Raw genomic sequence first — 18259 nt, 5'->3', positions numbered from 1 at the left:
TGACATAGGCCAGAAATGCTTCTTGGAACACTGGCAAGGGCATTGTGCCAACTCAAGTCCCTGCTCTGGGGCTGCTCAGTGGTGGAGTGGTGGAGCAGTTCCAACCCCAGTGCTACTCACATACACATCAAACCCCTGCTCTGACTCTTGGTGATGGTATATGAGGTGTGGTGACACACTGCGTGCACAGAGAAGGTGCTGGGTGGGGACAGAGGTCTTTGTGAGACCCCCAGTGAAGCCAGAACCTGTAACAGCAGCTACAGCTGTCCCATCTTGATGGATTATCGGTGACCTCAGGTCTGGTTTCCTGCCCTAGGCACATAGCATGAGCCCCCACAGGAGAACTGGGCTGTACCCCTGGGTCTTAGGACTGTCTCTCTGTGGCAGTTCAGTTCCCTGAGTCCAGGTTACTCCATTCCCCTGTCATGCAGACATGGCTGGTGCACTGGGCATCACAGCCAGTGGGGGGGTGGCTGTGCTTTGGGGTGCAGGTGGAAAGGATGGAGCCCAGAGTTGGATCCATAAGGCAAAGGACCTCTCAGATGGTCCTGTGCCCCTGGCACAGTGAGCTGGGTGGGTCAGGCAGGCAGCTGCAGGAGGAGGGGGCTTCTTGGAATTGCTTCCACCCTTTGCTCCTTGTATCCCCATCCTGTGACCTTCTTCCACCCTTGAAGAGGTCTCTGCAGTGGGGCAGACCTGACCAATCTGATCCCAAGACCATGTGCAGAGCCAGGGTCTGAGCCCAACCTGGTGAAGATGCTAGACTTGCAGGCTCAGCCTCCACCAGCTGTCCCCAACTCCCAGCCACAGCAGCCTTGGTCACTGCACCGTATTTGAGAGATAACTGGCTACTCTTCTTTCCAGCTTTAAACTTCTCTTTCAAAAGCACCTACAAGGGGCTGTTTTTTGAAATTGGTAGTAATTAATATAGTCCAATCCAATGATCATATTTATAAACCACCCTGAATACAATGACCCAATCCAAATCTCAGTTTATCCAAAATGCACTCAAGGGCAAAGGCTTATTCCTGAGATTCTCTTTTGATCTGGGAAGGAGCCGAGAGAGGAAAAGGCCCTGGCCCCTGCCTCCAGGACCTGACAGCAGAGTGGGCAGGTGACCTGCGCATGGCAGGAAGGAAGAGGGGGACTGTTGGCATGGGGTCATTTTGCATGCACACTTTCAGGAGAGATCCCTACAGTCCATGACGAGCCACTGAGCCTGGTGCAAGGCCGGTGCAGGAGTGTCCACAGATGAGTCCCAGGGGCAGTGATGGTTAATGATGCCTTGGGCCTCCTGGGCAGGATCATGATTATAGACTTTTTGTACATCGCATTCTTGGCCTTCAGTGCTAACAGCTCCCCTGATCCCCCAAGTCACTGTGCCAATAGTACTGCCCCATATTTCCCTGGGTAGGAGTGTGAAGCTGCCCAGGTCACCATTGCCCAGAGAATCTAACTGCCAGGGGGCTGCAGCCCAAGATAGCCATGAGCTCTTGCTCCAGGCCACTCAGACATTCATCCTGGTGACATGGTGGTGGTGGTGGACAGGAAGGGGTGAGCAACCGGCAAGCCCCTGCACGACCTCTGTTCCCATTTCTTCTCGCCACGGGTTACACATGGCTGTTTTGAAACGCCTCCTACCTTGCTCTCAGCTCTCAGATTTTCCATGAAATTTACTCGCAATGCCAAAGGTGGCCTTGCAGCCCTGGCCTGGTCAGTCAGTGCACTGCATTTCCTGGGGCGGGACCACCAGTTCCAGGAGGGATGCAGGACCTGCGAAGCCTTTGGCTGCAGGGGATTGGGCCAGCTTGTCCTCCCTGCTAGGCTTGACCTTGGGAGGCTGGGGGGCTGTTGCTGCTATGATGGGCATGGAACTGTCTGCAAAGGCACAGAGAGAGGGTGGGGCGGGGTGGCAGGGTGGGGTGTGTGTGTGTGGAGGGGAAACACGCCCTATGCCCCTGGAGCAAGCGGCATTTGAAGCCTCTCTCTTCTTATACAGGTTGGGCCACTTTGAGTTATGTTGTCATGTACAACAAAAGGGGACCTGATTAATATGCCAGGAAATGGAGTTAAGTGTCTTTAGTCAGAGGAGCCACAGTCCAAAAACAACAGTCACTGGGCCTCTGATGCCTACGGGCCTCCTCATCCCGGCCTGCTGGGAAGGACAGACATGACCGACCGTACCCTCCTGGATCTCAGCATTCTTCCTTGGGAGCCTGGCTTCTCAGAGAAGGCGGCTGTCTATCAGGGGTACCCCCTCCCAACCTGCTAGCGCCAAATTCGGAAAGGAAATTGTGGGGTTAGGGCGTGGTGGGTGGGCTCTGGGGTTCCTGCACCTGCCCTGCCCATGCCTTTGCAGGCAGACTGGTCTCTGCTTCCACAAGGGGCTGTCCCAACAGCCCCCCTGGCCAATTCTTAGAGAAGCCCAGGTCCCCTGGGCATGGCCTTCAGGGTTGTCCTTATCCTGTCTCTACCCCACCTTCCCTTGATTGCACTTCTGTGCCTGGGGTGGGGTTGGGGGTTCCTTGCCAGAGTACAAAAGTGCAGGGGAATTAGCCCCCTTCCTCCCAGCAGTCTCCCGCCAGTGGGTGTACCAAGGTTCCATCTTTCCTCCTGGGGTTGGATTACTTTGTCATTGTAGTCCACCACCTTCCAAGGTGGCCCCAGCAGGATCGAGCTTCAGTTGCTCCCAGTGGCCACTAAACCCAGGAATGACTGTTCTCCCTTCTCTGTTGACGTCCCCTTTCCTACTGGTGTTTGCTGGGATCATGCTGAACTGAGACTTCTACCTGGCTGCTCAGGAGCTAGATGTGGCAGCCCCTGGGCACTGGCCAGGACTAACCACAAGGTAGCTTGTGGGCTGCCCCCATCGCAGGACAGCCATTGCCTAGAGAGCGCACTGCGGGGCCAGGGCCTCTGTCCTGAAGGCCTGGAAATGTGCCAGTGCGTTCCTCCACGCCCACTGCTGGGATTCCCACCCAATGGAAGTGCAGCTGGCGGGTTATATAGGTTTTATAATTCCTGCTTTTTGAGTGGGAACAGCTCAAACAATTTGTTCTGTTGTGTGTGCACAGAGGAAGTACTCCACCTGGGCCTGTGGTTTACATGTGGCTCAGAAAGTCCCCAAGGCCCCCGCACTTACCTCCCTGCCCATTTGTATCTCTGAATAAAACATACTAAAGACACAAGATTATTTTTCCCTTTTTTTTTCTTTTTTGCTCTTTTTGGTGACAAGTGAGATCCTTTGATGGAAACTGGATCTGTAAGAAAAAAAAATAATAATAAGGACAGAGCCGTTGGCTCAGACGATTCACAATTCTCTGTGAGCGGGAATCTGGTGCCTCTCCAGTTTTACACTCTCAGGGGTGAGGGCTGAGCAGCTAAGATCCTTTTATGGAAAAATACGTTATTCAGGATTTCAATTTCTTCCATTCATGATGTCGTGTCCTTTCAGCCCACAAAAGCCACATGGAAACGGCGTCTTCCTTGAGGCTGTGACACTTTCACAAAGCTCCTGGCATCTACTGGATCTGACTCAATGTCACCATGTGCTGTCTCCCCCTCCTTCCTCGAGGGCCCCCACAAGCTAGGCCAGGGTGCTGAGTCGCACCACATTCGGGGACGCACAGGAGGAGCAGGAAGGGAGCCCTTTGTTTGTAATGCTTCACCATCCTCTGAGGAAGGTGTGGATCGAAAGGTTCACCAAGATTTAGGAAAGAAAATTCTAGAAGCATCTTTCCTCAAAGAGGAGGCAGCTTTGCTACTGTCATCAGATGGTTCTTCAACTCTCTGGACAGAGGAGGACACCAAACTCCCTGTTTCCCTTCCGTAGGGAGTAAGAGCTAAGCCTCAGAGCTCAGAAAGACTCGGGGTACCCCACAGTGCACCCCAGTCCTTCCACATGCCCTATGGGGTGACTTTCACTGGTTAAAGCACCTCCTGGGCCTTTAAATCAGCGAGACCTGCCCATCCAGTCCACTTGCAGACACATCCGCAGCACAGCTACAAACCTCTCGCCCGTGGCAGTGGGAGCTTTGAGCTGCCCCCTCTCCCCAACCCCCACCTCATTTCTCCCTGGCCAGCAGGTGCCATTTTGTTTTCTTTCTCTCTTTTTTTTTTCTGTGGGGGAAGGAGCACTGGGGATTGAACCCAGGAGTACTTAACCACTGAGCCACATCTACAGTCTTTTTTGTATTTTATTTAGAAAAGGGTCTCACTATGTTGCTTAGGGCCTCCCTAAATTGCTGAGGCTGGCTTTGAACTTGTGATCCTCCTGCCTCAGCCTCCAGAGCCACTGGGATTACAAGTATGCACCATTGTGACCGGCTATGTATATGCTGTTTTGGATGCTCATTCCTCCTGCGCCTGGTTAGGGGAGGCAACCCAAGCCCAGCCTGGGTTGGTAGATCTAGATTGGCTTAATCTAGTTACTATAATTCAATCCCTTTGTTCTTAATTACAAACTTCTGGGCTCTTCAAAGGCCTCTGCTGCTCCTTGCTGTGGTGCTTTCATCCAACCCTGAGATTCATAGCATCCCTCAATAACAGGGGAGCTGACCCTGCAGCCTGGACTCTGGCAGAAGGGGCCCTGGAAGACACTGGGCCTGCTGAGCTCCATTAAACACATCTCAAGCAGCTGGAGGCTGGTCAGCATTGAGACCTATTGCTGGTGTCCCTGCAGTCATTAGGACCAGCAATTTGGCAAAAGCCGCCTGTTACATGGGGAAAGGCTGCATCATCGGAATCACCAGGCATGGGCTCCACCCATGCTGGAAAGGCCCCTGTCTCATGTGATTCATGTGGGGTCAGATTAGTAGCACAGTTTTTCTCTCCAGTTGCACTAGCATCTGTCCCCTGGGTTATGTCATCTGACCTCTAGAAAGCCACACTCTCACCCTGAATCCAGGCAAGGACCTGTGGCCACCCCTGGGCTAATGAGAACTGACCTAAGGAGAAAGAGGTGTCACTGCTGGGGGCAGAAGAGGCAGGGCTGTGTGAAACTGAGACACTACACGGGTTAAACTCTTGGGTTCAAGAGTGACAACAGCAATGACCTCCCAATCCAAGCCCCCAGCATACCTGAATACCTGAACCCCACAACACGCATACAGTTGGGGGTTGTAGTGAAGACTGGATTCAGTCTGCAGGAATACTGGTGGACTTTGTCACCAAGGCCAGTGCCACTAACCTACTACCCCGGGCAACAGCCCTGGCCCAGATACTTCCCCCAGTGAACCCTCACACATCGCCTTAGAGGAAGAGGGCAGTTATTCTCCCCACAAGGGATGACAGTGACTGTCAGAGGGTTAAGAACATGCCCCTGACACCCAGCTTTCAGGCAATGCAGGCAAAATGGGAGGCTCCCAGCTCCAACTTCAAAGTCAGCACGTTTCCAACCACCGTGTTGGCAGCAGTACAAGACCCTCCAGCCCCCAGTTCTGTGCCTCAGCACTATATCCCTTCCAACAAACTCAAGAAGAGGGCACCGATGCTCTCCCTACCTACTGATGAGGAAACAGACTCTTAACTGCTGTGGTATTTCCTAAAGCTTAAGGTGCTTCTAATACTATTCCATGAATGTCCCTGGGACAGGTAGCAGGAGCCCTTGAGAGCCCTCCCTTGAGAGGGTGCTGAGCTCCCACTGGGCTTTACCTCCTTGGTTTTGAGATATCTTGAGCATATACTCCCAACATCATGCATGACTATGGCCATTACCTGTCCACTCTGTGAGCAGTGGAAGCCTGGGGGTGGGCTGAAATGCCTCTCATGATCCCTGCACTGTCACCTCCCATGAATCTGGCCACGGGCATCACTGTGGATGCTCTTGGTGCCTCACCCAGCCCCTTTTCTGGGCTGGTGCCTCTGGAGCTGAGAATTGTGAATTTTGGCTGTTAATGGCTCAGAGCTGCCCCCTTTTCCAGGGATTGCCCTCAGCCAAAAGGGAGCTGCCTTTTCCACAAAAGACACCCTCCTGACCTCCTGCCCTCTAGACTGATGGACGCAGGGGCACCAGAGGTGCAGCTCTGTGGTGTAGTTCCTGGTCGGTGCTGCCTGGGTCTGGCTGGGGCCTCACCTCTCCATGCTCAGCACCTTCTCTGCCCTTTCTGGCCCCCTCAACTGCCCTCTCCTGGCATCAAGTAACCTTCACCCCAGTCCTCGTCTCAGGCTCTGCTCCTAGGGAGCCCTCCGAGACAGGGGAGGATGGGCGGACAGTGGCTGTGGAAGGCATGCTCCCGGCCCCAGAGGATCCTGCAATATAGTCGCCTCAGTCTCCTTTTGCCCTAGTCTCCCAAACTGCTGGGACCACAGGAATGCACCACCATGCCCGGTTGTTTTGATGATCTTAACAATGGTCTTGTCATGATCTGAGGGCATCCAGGGCTTCCTGAGAGCCATGCCAGCTCACCCTGAGGCCAGAAATGAGTCACTCACTCTCAAGCTTTCCCTGAGAGGTGGGGGACATGTCCACCTGCAGACACGTCCATTCACAGAAGGGACAGGGGCTCTTCATACCTGCCGGACCTTGGGCTGGGGGCTTGTTCACAGGGATTCAATGATGTAGTAGGCAGCTCCCAGGGCCCCCAGAGCCACAGCAACAGACCCAAGGGCTTGGAGCTCGGGAGTTATGCCGAGATGAGCGTTTTCTTGAAGATCTGGAAAGCAAAGCAGGTAGTGGGGGTTTGGGAAGAGGGCTTCCCAGTGTCTGCAGCAGGAGGAAATGGCCACAATGGGGTTCCTTCCCTGAGGATGGGTGGACTGATTACCCATCACAAATATATGGGGACCCTCTTGATCTTTTCTTAAAAGAACGCTTATTCCCCCCACCCCTTCTCCAAGACACCCTATTGCGAGACCCCTGGGACCCAAGGATAAACTGGTCTGGGACAACAGCTGTCCAGGAGGGGAGCAGGTGACGACGGCGGTTGAGGCCCAGTGTGCCAGGCCCTGTGCTAGACATCTCACACCCAATGTCAACTTCAAGCCTCACAACAATCCTATGAGGTAGGTCCTATCATTTTATTCATTTTAGAGATGAGGAACCTCAGGAAACAACATATCACATCCCACTATGGAGGTAAGGAAAATCCACACTTCCTCTAGTCACTGCAAGGCAGGCATTTTAAGAATGCAATATCTATTTTGATAAAATAAATATTGATAAAATTGATAAAAATCTTACAAAATGGGGATTCTTATCTCATGTGAATGTGTATTTTTTCCCCCGGTTCTGGGGATTGAACCCAGGGGCACTTTACCACTGAGCTACAAACCCACTCCTTTTATTTTTCATTTTGAGACAGGGTCTTGCTAAGTGGCTGAGGCTGGCCTTGAACTTGTGATCCTCCTGCCTAGGCCACCAAGTCTCTGGGATGACAGGCATGTGCCACTGCACCCGGCTGTGGCTGTGTATTTTACGCCAAAGCCAACGTTACTCTTCAGTGGCAATGCAGAGTATGGAAGCAGCTGCTCACATGTGGACAGAACTAAGGCTACGCAGCTGACCCTGGCCAGACTAGCCCTGCCCCTTCCCCTTCCTTTCTTAATGGTGAGCCTTCTGTTTGCCTTTTCCTGAATTTGGAATGTTCTCCCCTTTTTATTTTAAGCAGTGGAGCATCCCGAGATCCTTTTAGACTCAGCTCACGTACTGGGGACACTATGACCTACACTGGCCCCCAGTGTAGACTCACGTACTCTCTTGTTCTGACACTCCTGGAACCTCTGCTGGGCACAGCACTTCTTACCTCGCGTCCTCATTTCTAATCGTGTACTGTCAGCTCACCAGGCAAGCTGCACACATTTTAAGGGAAATGTTCTGGTTCCCCTCAGTACCACTGGTTGGTTTTTGACCCCATGAGGACTCATGGCACCATCTGGCTGCACAGGGATGGACACACCAGGCGTGGGAGGAACTGGGCATGGTGAGAGGTGGGCGGGTCCTTCCTGGATGGAGCTCACTAGGCGGTGAAGTATTTCTGGATGCAGGCACCAGACACCCTGGTATCTCTTAGCTTCTCTTAGGTTGGAGATGGTGTTTCTCATCCATAAACAGAGGAAGGACTGGGTTGGGGGGGTGCTGAAAGGAGGAGGGGGATGAGGGCGGAGGATGGGGTCCTGCTCCTGGGTGAGGGGGTTGAAATTCCCAGGAGAAGGGCCTGCTCAGTGGAGTACAGATGGGGCTGCTCAAGAGGGACCCAGAGCTGGGTGTGGGTGGACATCCCTCTTCCAACCCAAGCAAATGACCGGGCAGCACTGGGAGAATCTGGGGGTGGGCATCTTCAGCCTGTTCCTGACATGAACAGGGGACTTCTTTTGAGGGGCAATAGCAGCCAGGACATTTCTTTTGGTGGGTTTGTGGAAGAGGAAAAGTGGGGCAGAGACTGTGGGTGAGGCTGTGGGGCGTGGCCATTGGCAGACCAGCCTGGGCTCACATGACCCTTGCCGTCCCCGAAATCGCCTGACATGCTCTGAAGGGGTTGGGGTCCTGTGATCACCTGGAGGAGATTATGAGTCACAGTCAGTTTTTATCACTAAATTCCAGAGGAAACTCCTGTGCAGGACAAGAAACTGAAGGCCCGTCTATGGAGAAGGCCTGGAAGGTGGTAAAAGGCCACCCAGAGCGTTTACTCACAAAGCTCCTGTAGGGCGTGGACGTTATGAAGGGCTGGGAGGGATTGTGCTCTGAGGAAGGCAGGGCTTCTATGGAGAAGAGAAGAGTGAGATGACTTTGGAGCAGTTTCCAGAAGGAAGGCAATGGCACCTCTCTGTGCAGATGGGTGGGTATCCCAGGGAACAGGCCTGGTCAGAAAGGGCCCCTGCCTCCCAAAGCCCAAGAGAAGGCAAGTGGAGGGCGGGACATTCCTTCTGGCCCATAATTCCAGATGTCGCAGGTGATTGCTAACAAGGGACAGAGCCTGGCTCTGGGAAGGGTTTCCCAGGCTCTAGCCGCGCACGCGCTCAGGAACCTGTAGAAGGTGAGGTGGTTTGGGAGTCCTCTCCCTGACATGGCCTGGCAGTGCTGAGGCAGAAGGACATCGAAGATGCGTCTGTGGCACAGCCCCAGACGACGCCAGCAAGCAAAGCTGCCCGGACATACGGCACAGGAGCAGGTCTGAGTGCCCACCTGGGTCTGAGTCCCTGGTGGACAGAGAAGGAGAGAGATGAGGGATGCACCTGCCCTGGGAAGGCCGGGGGAGAACCTGGAGTACAGTTCTAGAAGGCCCACAACAGACACGCAGTTCGTTCGTGGCCATGGCAGGGTTCCCAGGGAAACCCGAGAGCTTTCCAAGGCATCCTCAAGGATGTGGGACTGAACCGCCCAAGGAAAGCAGCCCTCCCACAGCACAAGCCCTTCCCAAGCAGGAGGGGAGACTAGCTACGTGGGAGAATGTCTGGGTTCCAGAGCCGTCTACCTGGAAAAAATAAAATACTGACAATGCCGCTGCTTACACCTGTACGGTGTGCTATACCTTCCCCTCACTGGTCATCTCAGTTAACTGTCACAAACATCCTGTGAAGTGGCATCTTGTTAGTATCATTTTATAAATAAGGAAACTGAGGCTCAAAGGATATAAGGATGTGCTACTATAGCAAGTAGATCGTAGAACAAAACTTTGACTCAAGGTGGATAACTGGTTTTCTTTTCTTCTTCTTCTTCTTTTTTTGCAGCACTGGGGATGGAGGGAATTTCTAACTTTTAAAGTCAGCAAAAACTATTGCCAAGGCACTGACAAAAATGACACAGCAGGTGACTGAGCCCTCCATGAGGCTGCACGGAGACTCCTGGAATCGGAGGTACTGTGCTCCATTTATCTGGGGACTACTGATTCTTCCCTAAGACAACCACTGCTTTGGTTTATGGTCCTGGAAATTCTTCCCTCAAGGAAATCTCCCAAATTCTGTCTTCTGGGATGGCAACCAGCAGAACTCGGAGTTGGCGCCCTCTGCTGTTGGGTGAGAGGACTTGAGGCCTTTTCCTCTCCTCGCTATTTTGCAGGATTAGGGATTCTTCCAGGTCTGTGTAGCCACACTGGTCAACCAGAAAACTCAGCATCTTTCCAGCTTAGACCAAACTCATCACATACTTTTCCTGAAGTGGGGAAGGCAAGACTTATCCTTTAAAAAAAGTTTTACATTGAGATGTATTTCCAAGACCACACAATTTAGCCTTTTAAGAGTGTTCAGTGGTTTTTGGCATTAAGTTGTAGGACCATCACCATTATTTAATTTTAGAACATTTTCATTTCCTGAAAAAGAAAACATACCCCACACGACATCATTCCTCATTTGCTAGTCCCCTCAAGTTTTTGAGAATAATTTGCCCATTCTGGGCATTTCATGTAAATGGAATCCGACAATGTGTGTGTGTGTGTGTGGGGGGGAGGGATCTGTTTCTTCCACTTAGCCCAAGTTTCATCCACGTTGTGGCATGCATGAGAACAGAGTGTCTTTTTTTTTTTTTTTTTGGCTGAAGAATATTCCACAATATTATATTGTGGTTATTTCAGACCACATCTTGTTTATCCTCCTTTGGATGACAGACACTTGGATTGTCTCCACTTGTTGATTATTATAAATATTGATGCCCTGAACACCCATGTGTAAGCTTCTGTGTGGATGTGTTCTTAATCCTTGGACGTACACCCAGGAGTGGGATCATATGGCTCCTTCACATTCCTCTGGGGAACTGCCAGACAGTTCTACAGCAGTGGCACCATTGACAATCCCTGTCCCCTGACCCCCTGCCCCACGTGTGAGAATTCCGATTTTTCCAGATCCTCAACCTTGCTTGCTCACTATTGTCCCTCTTTTTGATGACAGTCACACTACTGGAGGACTCTCACATTCTTGAGCTACACTATTTTGCCTATAGAAAGGCTTGGCTTTAGAAATTGACTTCCTTTATTTAAAGACCTCCATCCCCTATCTCCAACACTTCTTCTCACTTGGACTCAAAAGGGGGAAATTCCTTTGGAAGAAAGGTGTAGAGTGTCTGCTATAATCATTAATGAGCTACCAATATGTCTTGCTTTGCCTCCTCAGTAAGCTGAATTCCCTCCTGGGGTGAGTTATAGGCACTCATTAAAAGATTTAGGAATGAAAAGTGAGAGTTCTGGGGTATTCCACACAGACTGATCATTTAGAAAAGTAGACCAGGACTGGTGTGTAGCTCAGTATAGAACATGTGCCTAGCATGTGCAAAGGCTCTGGTTAAGCTCCAGTATTGCCAAAAAAACAAAACAACAAAAATGTTTTACTTTCTACAGACACCAGCTCTGAAGGTCATAATCCAGAAATGTTTGCGTCCATAGTTGATGCTCACAATATACACAATATGCAGTAGAGCACTCAAGACCATTGCCATATGTCAAGGATGGACTCTAAGCTATAGGAGTCTTGTTGTCACAGTAACTTCTTGGATTTAGCACCCTCACTTGCATCTCTCATTTGCTACCCTCCCAGAAGAATGAACTGTGGCTGAAGGTCATGGTAATGACACTGGCTCACGGCAGGTGCAGGAGAAGCCTGGAGAAGGGTGTTCTTCCTCCTGGGGAGACCACAAGACCTCCTGGAATTGAAAGGTGGAGCTGTGGTTACGAATGAGGATTCTGGAGAAGAGAACAAGTTTCCCTCTCACTGTTACAAGCGCCTGCTCCAGAGCGAGTTTGATTCCTATGAGTTTCCTTATGTATAGAATGGCCACGAGGTAGTGCCTCCTTCTAGGGCTGTCGGGTGAGCCGACAAACCTAGATCAAGCTGATGCTGGGCTTGCGCTGAGTGCGATATCAATGCAGTTAGCCAGCGCCATCGCGTTCGTCGTACAAGACAGCCCGCTTCCTGAATGCCACTGAACTTCCTCTACATACCCACGCTTGCTCAGACTCTTTGTGACTAGGCGAGAAGTCAGGAGCATTCTTCCTAGACAGCCACTCACTGTTGCAAAGTATTTTTTACCTTGAGCAGAAATCTGTCTGCCTCTAGCGTCTCCCATGGGTAATGTTGCCATTTTAGCAAATAAAAATGTAACAGGAGGTCCATGATTTGGGGACACACATATAAAAAATTCTCTGCTGTTTGTTGAAATTAAAATTTAGCTGGGAATCTCAGATATTGTCTGGGCCTCTCCATGGCCCTTAGTCAGACTTCTGGGGACAACACAGAAAGACTGTTCACATCTTCCTCTGACAAATGTGTCCTCCAACGCCATCAATAAATTGTCATACACCAAATGGTTCTCATTCCCCTGCCTCCTCTCACCCTCCATCACCTGGACTATCTTCTTTGGGCTAGTTTGTTAGTCATCTTTTATAGTTCCCAGGCACGGCCTGATGAAGACAGCAAATCAATATGATCACCTCCCTTGTTATAAACCACAGACTTCTCTATATGTACCCTTGGCTCTAATTTTTTTGCACTCACACTGTACTGCTGACTCCTAACGAGCTAGTATTACTCTAAAGCCAAATTATATGTACGCATGACTGTCTCCAGCGAGACTCATGATGGTGAGAAATGACAAAATTCAGGAATCTTGGTCTCTTAGGTTAAAAAAAAAAAAAATCTTGTACCCTCCACAAGCACAGTTCCAGAACACATTCACCACGTACCCCTACCTACAAGAACCAGCCCGGAAACCCCATCCACAGGAAGGCTAGAACTGCTGAAGTTAGAAGTCTGCCCACCTTTCCTAGGTGAAGAAGCTGCTTTTCTGTTGGTGTGGGGGGACGACAGGTATTCAGACGATGGATAAGCTTCCGGTTCTGGGAGGGCCTGGGACGCGGATTGCTTTGGGCTGCTCTTGGGGCTCAACTGCTTCTGAGGGCTGGGTTGCTGTGTGGTGCACTTGGATGGTTGCGTTGTGGACTGGGGGCTGGGATGGGTGCTCTCAGAGCTGGGCTGCTGGGAGGTGCTAGAGTCGGAGCTGCCCCGTGGAGAGATGGACGAGTGCCTGGGTGGTCTGGCCTCGGACTTTTTCTTCTTGCTCTTCTTCATGGTGTTTCCTCTTAACCTAAACTTGAACCTACATGGAGCTGCCTAATCTTTGGGCTCCCTCTTAGAGGGGCCATCTGCCCCTGCCCTCTGCCCTAGGTGTTCAGCCCTGGTCTCTGACTGAACCCAGGTCCCAGAGAACAGTCGTTTATACCCCCTGTGAGGTCACAAAAGCCAGGGTGGCTCCCACAGCCAGGGCTCCGGGACAGTCTTCTCTGCAGGCACCAACCTGGTATCCCTGTTCCTCCCAGCTGCCAGGATAGGCAGAGGGCTGCTTCTGCTCTGCCCCTTGCAGGCCTGGTTTAGCCTGGGGAACTGTGACAACTGGACCCCCTGATTCTGCGGCCAGAACACCACCTCAGGCTCTTCATCACGGGTGTGTTCCTTGGTCCAAGTGACCTATCTCTTTCGCTCTAAGACACCCTTGATGGGACACTCAGCTTTATCACCCATTTCCACATACAAAAGCCGAGACACAAACATCCATCTTCACTATGCCTTTAGTAAGCTTCGTGTAACTTTTCTGAAGATTTGGGGCTTCTTTGAGCACTTGACCTTCCACAGCCCACAGCCTCTATCATTTCTGATTAGCTTCCCCAGCCTCCAAAGCCTGCTCTCCTCCACTGTGGGACGGGAGCTTGTGAGCTGTTCCAACTTTTAAAAGAAGCTTTGAATTTTTGAAAAACTCTCCCTTAAAACATATCTGCTGCTCAGAACACAAACATTTTTCTCAAACTCATTACAATGGCAAAACCTGAGGGGTTATTCCCAAACCCGCATTGGTTGGGTCAACAGACTATGATCTTCATCTACATTAACGTGATTTTCATTTTAGGACAGAAGAGGGAAAAGCATTTTGAATCGACAAGCTCAGTTTCACACTTTGCAACGTGAGTCATGTTCACAGAGGAGATAGAACTTGCCGCAGGACGCATCGATCCACAGGTGAGAAAACCAGGCCTACCCCAGCCTGTAGCCCCCCAGGGGAGGATGCTCGTGCCCACCACAAGGTTTGCTCAGAGCTAGTTAGATACAAAGAATTCAAAGGGGTCCAAGGCCAGACCCAAGCCAACTGTGAAACTACAGAACCTGTTCTAGGGCTTCCAGAGCCTGCAAAGACTTTAATGGTTATCTTTTTGAAGAAGAGGACATTGATGTTTAGAGAAGTTAAATTACTTTTGAAGGTTAATTGGAGGCATGGACAGGGTTAATTTTAGTTCAGGGTTCTGTCTTTTCATGACCCAAGAAGGCAATATGGAATCAGATAATTACATAAGCTTTAAAATCAACGAATTAAAAAACTAAAAACATTTGCAAATTCCTTGAATGAGAAGACTGAAGAAACCAAACACAAGCATGAATCATGAGGAGTGGAGGGAAGCTCAGATCAATGGTGTTTGTTGTATTTGGTTGACGCTGGAGTAAGGAGGGAGCAGGGGAATCCACAAGACAGCAGTGATTCCCTGAAGTCAGAAGCACTAGTTCTCTTTAGGGGATTCCATTTAGAACCAGAGAGGTTGGGGACCTAGCCCGGGGACCCCACTGGGATTTAGCATACAGGTCAGGAAATCCCAAGGGATTTAATTCTGCAAAATTGGATTTTCAGGCACCAGTGGGCTTGGATTGTGGGCCTCCACCCAGTTGAAATCAGGGTTTCTCAACTCGGCTTTACTGACATTTTGGGCTGAATAATTCCTTGTGTGGGAGGCTTTCCTGAGCATTGCAGGAAGTTTAACAGCATCTCTGGTCTTGACCACTAGCACCTCCCTTTGCCCATGACAACCCAAAATGTCTCCAGACATTGATAAATGTCCCTACCAGTAGGCGGGAGTGTCAACATTGTCCCTGGTTGAGAACCATTAGTTTAAATGAGTCAGATGGGGGTAGATATACACAGGGAGAATTTTCCGGTAGCCGTGAAGGAGATACTCCATTTCATCCAAAGGAGTCAAACAGGACACACGTCTCTGTTCCCAGGAGGGAGATGGAGGAAACACAAAGGGCAAGCTAAGGAGTGTGTCTATGGCTATGGAGAAAAAAATGTGTGGGTTCTTTACTACGGTGGTCCCCAGAAGCAGGGAGAGGCAGTCATAGGATGAGAGCTGTTCCAGAAGAATGCACAAGAATAGCACAGCAATGGGTCCTGGCCAGGACACTGTCTCTGCCTGAGCACACATTCCCTGCCTGGGAGCCTGGCTCCTCTATAATATGGCCACAGCCTACTGTCCCACGCCTGGTGCCACCATGCTGCTGCCTCTGTCCAACTCTAGCCAGCTGGGAGGAGGTCTAACATGCCTAACTTTCCCACATTTGTAGAAGTACTTTCCCTCCACCACCTCCTCCCATCTCTGTCATACTTTCCGTGGCCAAGATCCCCCTCAAGGGGATCCAGCTCTTCATAAAACCTTTCTTGAGATCCCCAGCAGAAAGCCATGGGTTCTTCTCTGAGCCCCAGAGTACCTGTTTGTGCGTCACATCCTGCATGGATTAGGATTATTGTCTTGCCTTGTCTCCTTTCTTGTTCCCCAACCCCTGATTGTGGAGATCAAGGAGGGTCAAAGCCAGCAGGGGCTCAATGCAAGCTGCTTAAATTGAACTAGGGGGAAGGTAGAGGACAGGGATGGGGACCAGCTGAAGGAAGGGTGGGAAATGAGGACAAGGAGCCTGAAAGACTTTCATCACGACTGGCTATTTCCAAAGACAGACCAGGTATTTCTGACCTTTGCCGAGGATCACAGTTGGGAGAGCCAATAGGTAGGGAGGGGCTTTCCCAACCACGAGTGTGGGCCATGTGAGACTCTCCTAGACTAAACTTAAAGGGAGTGAGAGGAACGAGTCTAAGCGGATGTGAAGTTAGGTGTCAGGGCAAGAACTGAGGTTGTTAAAATCCCACCCACCCAGAAGGACTCTTGGATGTGTCCTGGGCTCTCAGGCAAAACATGCCACCATTTGTCCTGAAACTCTTCAGGCTACATGACATCTCAGAAAACAACTGGCCTATCACCCTCACATGTCACATAGGAGGGGAACCTTCCACAGAGAAGGCAGCCACCCTACCCAGAGAGCTTCCCTAATCCCTTCTGCTTCCCTAAAGAGTCCACTAACTAAGGTCCTCAGGCCCAGCTCCCTTGCTCAGAAAGGTCTGGAGGGTTGCCAGGAAGACGGTCAGCTAGCACTGGAGTTCCATCCTGGAGGGAGGCTGTGAGGATTGGAAGTGCAAAGCTCTCGAATAGGCTTGTTTTTATTGTAATTGTTATTCCACGGAGGAGGAGACTAAAGAACCCCATCAAAGAACAGAGGAAGCAATCAGTGCTTGTGGAGAGGAAAGGAGGGCTGTCGGTCCTACAAATCCCCACTGTGAACCTTACAAAACCGTAACTGCCAGTAGTGGGAAACGATGCCCAAGCTGTGGGAAGGGCCAGTGTAGCCCACTAAATTAATTCAAACGCTTTTAGATTGCCTCAGCGAGTACACCTGGGGGTAAGAACTTTGGTTCATCACTCAAAACCGTACCCAAAATTGCTAGAGGCTCCATAAGAAGAGCTGTGAAGTCGGGGTTTGTCCAAACTCAGCGGGGCACCAGGGTCAGGGGACCGAACTCTGTATTTGAGCGCCCCAGCCCTCCATCCCTGCACCCGCGGCAACCGGATGTTCCCAGCCCAGCCCTCCGGCCCCTCACCATCCATCTGCGTCCCCCGATCCGCTAAGGGAACCTTGCGCATTTGGCTGGCGGCGCGCTGGACGTCCAGGACTCCCTGGGGGCGGCCGGGGCAGAACACTGCGGTGTGCACCTCGACGGCGGGGTTGTGCTGCGCGAAGATGCCGCAGAGCAGGTTCTCCAGGAGGCAGCGCGCCTCCGCCTCCTCGTCCGGCTGCGGCAGTACCAGGATCCCGATGAGCGCGGCGGGTGGGCGGCAGTCCCGGGCGCGCACCTGCTCCAGGACCAGCTGCAGCCGCGGAAGCTGCGAGCACAGCGCCGACGCGCGGCACAGCACCAGGAGCAGCTGCGCGCCCTGCTCCGGCGCTGTCCGGGGCTGCCCCACCGCCCGGCAGCTCGTGGCCGGGTTCTCGGCAGCCGCGGGGCCGGGGGTCCTAGGACTGGTCCCAGGCGTCTCGGGCTCGCGTGGGTCGGCGTACTTGCACCGGCTTCTCCCCGCCTTCTCCGCGGAGCGCTTGGACTTTGCGGCCGGGTAGTAGGCGTTGTTCTCAGAGTTGTCCGTAGAGCTGTCGCCGGAGCGCTTAAGTCCCCTCCTGGTGCAGTTACTGGAGGTGCTGTGGCCTATGGTGGCTCGTGTGGACGAGGACCTGGTGAGCTGATGGGTTGAGGCCTGCTCTGGAAAGTTCTGCAGATCCTTGCAGCAATCGTCCTGCTTCCAGAGCTCTCTTACCAGCAGCACCCTGCCGCGGCCCTCGATAGACTGGGCTAGAATCTCCTGCTGCGCCTCAGAGCTCTCCCGGGCCACGGAAGGCTGCGCCCTGGGCCGCTGCTCCATGTTGGTCCGGCGGCTCCCCTGCCCCCAATGGGCTTGGACCTCGGTTGGCCAAGGGAAAAGCTGAGCATGTCACAATACCCCTGCGCCTTACCTCTTCCTGTCATGATCAAGGGCCTCCGCCCCCTTGTTCCTTGGAAATCTTCCAACATAGGGGAGTTGCTGTTGGATGCTAGTGTAACGCGAACTCTGTTTAATTTCTCCATCATTCTGTATGTGTGTAGTTTTAAAAGGTACATCCTTTTATCCCGTGGATAGACCTTTTATTGCTCAAGCCTTCAAGTAAAACGGATTTTTGTGCACCTGTGGTGTTTAAAACGGTGTACTTTCTGTACCTGGAACTTATGGAAGGCACTTGAGGAACAGAGTGGCCATTCTGGGTGGCTGCAGCCTGGCAGACAGGTCTGGTTGCACCCAGCCTGGCTCCTCTCTGGGTGATCTGGGAACCAGGGTCCTGTACTATTTATTATAAACCCATGGGGTTGCAGGACATTTGGGTCCTTTCATTTCTTGTCTTCTGTGGGTACTAGAGTCTGGTCAAAATGTCAGCCAATATTTTCAGCAAAACAAAACAAAAAGCAAAAATTCCTTAGCTGCCCAGCACATGGGGTGAGCAGAGGGAGCTTGGGGAGGTGGGATAGAGGGACCTGGGACAACGGCTGAGACTGGAACTCCAATGGTGGGGGAAATTGTCCCTTTGTTAATTTCTAAGAAAATGAGCTTTGTTAAGTTCTAAAATATTTTTTTAAAAAAACATACAAATAAGACTAATAAATCAGTTG

General features: G+C 51.6%; 1 protein-coding gene across 1 annotated transcript; it reads right to left on the bottom strand.

Annotated features, from left to right (window-relative positions):
• Positions 1-3197: 3197 nt before the first annotated feature.
• Spata3 (spermatogenesis associated 3) lies at positions 3198-17571 on the bottom strand. The gene is made up of 3 exons (XM_058577511.1): positions 16667-17571; positions 6514-6653; positions 3198-3260 (listed from the first exon to the last, which is right to left on the bottom strand). The coding sequence occupies exons 1-2, from the start codon at positions 17478-17480 to the stop codon at positions 6541-6543; spliced, it is 927 nt and encodes a 308-aa protein (XP_058433494.1). The 5' UTR covers positions 17481-17571; the 3' UTR covers positions 3198-3260; positions 6514-6540.
• Between the last annotated feature and the right edge of the window lie 688 nt (positions 17572-18259).

The sequence above is a fragment of the Marmota monax genome, unplaced genomic scaffold (assembly GCF_021218885.2).
Source record: "Marmota monax isolate L192 unplaced genomic scaffold, Marmota_monax_Labrador192_F-V1.1 WCK01_AAM20220418_F8-fsc00041, whole genome shotgun sequence".
NCBI classification, from domain to species: Eukaryota; Metazoa; Chordata; class Mammalia; order Rodentia; family Sciuridae; genus Marmota; species Marmota monax.
Note: the sequence above shows the minus strand (reverse complement) of the source record. Positions and strands in the feature narration are given on the sequence as shown.

Excerpts from the sequence above, each read along its gene's own strand:
- Spata3 (XM_058577511.1), bottom strand. The coding sequence starts at position 17,480 with ATGGAGCAGCGGCCCAGGGCGCAGCCTTCCGTGGCCCGGGAGAGCTCT. Across the intron at positions 6,654-16,666 it reads TCGGGGGACGCAGATGGATG|ATCTTCAAGAAAACGCTCAT; the intron begins GTGAGGGGCCGG and ends TTTGCTTTCCAG.